General features: G+C 43.3%; 1 protein-coding gene across 7 annotated transcripts in view; it reads left to right on the top strand.

Annotated features, from left to right (window-relative positions):
• hps5 (HPS5 biogenesis of lysosomal organelles complex 2 subunit 2) overlaps positions 1-4866 on the top strand; it is a 12731-nt gene that overhangs the window by 2914 nt on the left and 4951 nt on the right. For 4 of the 7 annotated variants that reach the window (XM_057327441.1, XM_057327440.1, XM_057327437.1 and 1 more), the window contains 9 exons: positions 137-358; positions 572-643; positions 1188-1276; positions 1435-1619; positions 1724-1882; positions 2358-2511; positions 4059-4167; positions 4519-4653; positions 4732-4800. In XM_057327441.1, the coding sequence (XP_057183424.1) occupies positions 137-358; positions 572-643; positions 1188-1276; positions 1435-1619; positions 1724-1882; positions 2358-2511; positions 4059-4167; positions 4519-4653; positions 4732-4800 (1194 nt within the window). The remainder of the gene's footprint in view (positions 1-136; positions 359-571; positions 644-1187; positions 1277-1434; positions 1620-1723; positions 1883-2357; positions 2512-4058; positions 4168-4518; positions 4654-4731; positions 4801-4866) is intronic. The other 3 variants (XM_057327442.1, XM_057327439.1, XM_057327444.1) reach the window with 1 other exon arrangement.

Below are 4866 nucleotides of genomic sequence, written 5' to 3'. Positions count from 1 at the left end.
GTGTGTGTGTGTGTGTGTGTGTGTGTGTTTGTGTGATACTGAGTGGTGTGTATTTGGAGTGGGACTGTGTGTTTGTCCAATCATGAAAATATCGTCTCTTCTCTTAAGATCTTGTTTCAATGTCTGTCTGTGTCAGGGAGAAGTTCTGGCGTGTGGGTAATAAGGAGCGTGACGGAGAGTTCGGGGAGTGTTTTCTCCTGCAGGGTCAGCGGGGTCAGCCGGGCGTTCCTCCCCCTCTGCTGTACTGTGCCCGGCCGGGCTCTCGTGTATGGGAAGCCAGTTTCAGCGGTGAAGTTCTGAGCACACATCAGTTCAAACAGCTGCTGGCCTGTCCGCCGCTGCCGCTCATCTCTTACAGGTGTCGCTTCTGACATCACAGCAAACTCTGATTCATATTGATCCTTGTGCACAGTTTGCACATGTTCTGTTTTCTTGAAATACCTGTGTGTGGTATACCCCACACAGAGCAATGCACATATATCCCACAATGCAATGCACAGGACCTGATCTTTTACTGTCAGTGTGAATGCTGTATTCATTTTTATTTGTGTCGTGTCTGATGTTTACGCAGGAATGAGCCACATTTCAACTCTACAAAGACGAGTCCACAGTCTCTGGCTTTTCCAAGACTCCTTCAGTTTGGGTAATCAGTCCTCTAGATTCTTATCACACTGCTGTAAAACCTTTACTTAAAGGGAAACTTCACCCAAAAATTCTGTCATCATTTCCACGCCTTCCAGTTGTTCCAAATGTGTCTAAATGTCTTTGTTCTGATGAACACAGAGAAGATATTTGGAAGAATGCTTGTGACCAGACAGATTTTGCCCCCCATTGACTCCCATAGTAGGAAAAAATACAACGGTGGTCAAAAGTGCCCCAGAACTGTTTGCTGTCCTACATTCTTCAAAATATCTTCTTTTAAAAATGATAATGTATTTTTCCTACTCTGTGAGTCAATGGGGGGCAAGATCTGTCTGGTTATGAGCATTCTTCCAAATATCTTTCTCTGTGTTCATCAGAACAAAGACATTTATACACATTTGGAACAACTCGAAGGCAAGGAAACGATGACAGAATTTTCTTTTTTGGGTGAAGCATCCCTTTAATTCAGTTTGTCATAACCTGCTGTTTGTGTTTTAAGGATAACGTCTTATTAAAAAGAAATATGAACTTTGTGTGTTTGTCAGAGATCAAAACCTTCTCACCTGGACAGATTCAGCCATCTACATCTTCACCCCTCACAGTGGGCAGGTTCTACTGTGGACAGAGGTCAAAGGTATGAAGGTGAAATAACAGAATGACCCGAGTTGTTCATTTGAAAAAATGTGTGATTATAGTGCTAACTTGATGAATGTTAAGCTAAATTCAGATTCTTTCATCAGACAGCAATAGAGATCTAACTGCTCATGTCCATATCTGTCTTGCTCTCTGTAGACGTGATGGACATCGCTGTTTTCCGGAATGAGCTGTTTTGTCTTCATGACGATGGTCGCTTGTCTCATTTGTCATTGTTGTCACCTGAGCGCTGCGTCGAGCGTCTGATGAAGAGAGAGAACTGGACGCTGGCTGCCACCGCCTGCTGCATGTTTCAGCACGCAGTTATTGCATCAAGGGTACCGGTACACGCACGCACACACATTTAATTTAACACTGTTTTTTGTTTTTCAGTTTGATTACTGGATATTGATGAAATAGTGTAAAGTCTTTTCTATTTCCTCCTCAGGCCAGGAAGTCCCTCCCCACTGATCGACTGGAGCAGCTGAAGGTGCAGCTAAACCCCGCCTCCCAGCAGCAGCTGATTGGTCAACTGGAGGAAGTAATCAGCAAGTTAGAGCTGCTGGACTCTGCCTGTAGCAGCCGCAGGAGCAGCATCTCCTCACATGTGAGTGTTCAATAGAAGAATGTGAGACCTGGTCTACTTCCAGACGTTACTGACGGTTTCATGTGTATCAGAAATATTAAAGGACATGAAATATTTTTGTTTTGTTTTGTTTTTTGGGAATGGGCTGATGGGAGGGGAAATGGGATGTAAAATGTTTGCTGTGTTTACATGATTATTACCTATTGTGGAACCTGTTGAGATATGCAAACTGAAAAAAGTAATAAATATACTGTTAAAAAAAGGACATGAAATATTCTGCATGTGTATTACATTTACATTTATTCATTTGGCAGACGCTTTTATCCAAAGCGACTTACAAGTAGGAGAGCATGTAAACATTTTGTCAACACGCTAAACAGTACCGTTAGTTTACAAGGCCATGCTACTAGAGGATCAGAAATACGTTTTTCCTGTAAACAAATTTGACTTCAAGCAGTAGATAATGAAATAACATTTTGAATATCTCTGAATGCAGGAGAGCTTTAATGTTCTAGACTGTGGCATCTATCGCGTCATCAGCCGACGAGGCAGCCAATCAGATGACGATACCAACTCAATCGCCACCCAGACAGCGCTGGAGGAGGAGCGGCTGAAGGAGTTCAGTTTCACTGATGAGCAGGTGGAAAATGGTGAGACCGAGAGAGAGACTGAAAAAGTCAAAGATTGATTCTACATCTTAAAGGGAGTTGCTGGAATGTGATTGGCTCTCTCGGGAGGAATGTGTCTTGAGGAGCCTGCACCAATAATAGTTCAGTATCGAGCAGAAAGAGATTTCCTTAACACACACAATCATTCAGAACAGAACACTTAGAAAAGGATGTCTCGATGTGTGTTGTGTTTAAAACTACAGGCTTTTGAAGGTGAATTGTAGCTGAACTGCTCCACGGTCTTTGCTTTGATTCTCAGGGATTTGTTTAAATGGGCTGCGATCTGGGAAAACCCGTCGGATGTCGCGCTTTTGAACATCAATTTTTTTGTCAAAATTTGGTTTGCATTATATTATTATTCTATAACCTTTTGTCTATCATCTCTGAAAAATCGTGGCAAAATGTATTTATTTATAGGGATTTATAGTGGCTAGCTGATGTTTAAGGGCAAAATCACTCATAACTTTTCCTCTCTTGACAAAGACAGTTCACACATAACATGAAGACGAGTAGTATCAATGGACATTTCCCACCAGTCCTGTGTAAACTACAGCATGCAAAGTATTTTATACAACATTATGGTGTTATGGCGAAGCTCTCCGTGTGGAACACTGGGAGTAATTCCTGGTCCTCCGGACCGCCATCACAAAACATACAAGAGATGATCAAAAGTTCAGACACTATGCCCATGATAAACAATGGAAAACTAGCTTCACTACTTACTAGTTGTCTGTAATGTTTGCTAGTGATGTAGTGAGCGAGCTCTCGTTCGTTTAGTGTGCCCGCACCATTTTCATTCCTTTCCCTTTATTCAAACGGTTTAATGCAGTATTTTTATAGACTACAACACTAGGAAGTGTTTTTTTATTGAATTGTTATTAGAGTAAGTCTTTTACCACAGCAGAGTGACTTTTACTTGTGATACTGGACTGTTGTGCTTTTATTTTCATCACCTAACTTTAATCCCATTGTTCTCCCAAGTCCTAGCGCTCAGCCGACGTCAGATGTTCCACACAAAGGTACGAGCGAAATGAAACCAGCTTTGGAAAGGGCTTGAACATTTCAATGGTATCAAAACTGTAACATGTACATCTTCACCATGTGTTGGGTTTTCCCAGATGGCATCACAAATGTACACCGTGGGTCACTTCAGTTTAAAGCGTCTGCCAAATGCATTCATGTAATAAGAGCAGAAGCACAGATCTGAATCAGCCAATCACAAGTTCTTTGATTTCTACATTCAGCTACGGCACTGAATAGAATACCAGCACAAAGCTGCGTGAATAGACGCCATCACAGCTGGTTCTGACAGAAAGTGTGTGTCATTTGGTGTTTGTTTGTCCATGTGCTGTACATTGAAATAAATTTGAAATAAAAGTCACTTTAAACAGCAGTTAGTAGCACTTCACTCATTTATCTGCCGGTTTTCTTTTCCTCATGTGATATCAACTTTAGCTTTTGCTTCTCCTGCCTTCTGACTGTATTCTCTCTCTTCTTGCTCTCTTTTATTCTTTCTTTCTGTCTGGAAGACTCTCAGTCTGTGCGAGGGGAGAGCGACAGGTCTGATCTGGGTCTGCAGTTCCTGCCGTTGTCTTTCCGGCCTAAACCACCACGAGCTCTGCAGGCTGTCCGGGACAGGTACGCACACACTTTTGCCGTAATTTCACTTCCCTTTAAATTTCGCACCTGACTGGCTCTGCTCTGCTCTGATTGGCTGACGCACGGGGAAGTAAGACATCACAGAAAGTCAAACATAGTTCGAAACGGTTCACGTGGCAGCTGGTCGCGTCGCATGTTCTTTTTAAAGCGCTAACTTCCCGTTTCGCTACGGTATAGCAGTGTGTTCTTGCTCTCCGTCTCCTTATGTCGTCGTACACCGATGCGTCTCGTGTGACTGGTAAGATTACAGCGGTTTTGCCTTTTGTTTCTGTGTATTTCAGACTTGATTCAGATGTGATGTTGGTGTGTGTGTGTGTGTGTGTCGTTCAGCGTCTCCAGTTTCATGAAAAAGACCACAGAGAAGATCAACACCCTTCAGATGAACAGTGACCTCTGGCCTCGGCCTGACCTCAGGGAGGGCGTTCAGGGCGAGGCGACGGCTCTGCCGGATGAAGGAGAACACGAGTGAGACACCCTTCACGATCTTTACTGTGATGTTGTGTAGACGTAATAGCTGAGCATGTGTTTTGTGACGCGTCTCAGAGCGAACGACGAGCAGATGAGCTCCGAGTCTGAACTGCAGGAGTTGAGAGTCGCCACGCAGACGGCCACGTGAGTCCAGCGACACACACACAGAATGATTCTTCTGTCTTCAGTTCTGATTTCACATCATTAATG

Source organism: Triplophysa rosa, unplaced genomic scaffold (assembly GCF_024868665.1).
Source record: "Triplophysa rosa unplaced genomic scaffold, Trosa_1v2 scaffold232_ERROPOS241259, whole genome shotgun sequence".
Taxonomy (NCBI): Eukaryota; Metazoa; Chordata; class Actinopteri; order Cypriniformes; family Nemacheilidae; genus Triplophysa; species Triplophysa rosa.
This window is presented reverse-complemented; position numbering and strand designations above follow the sequence as displayed.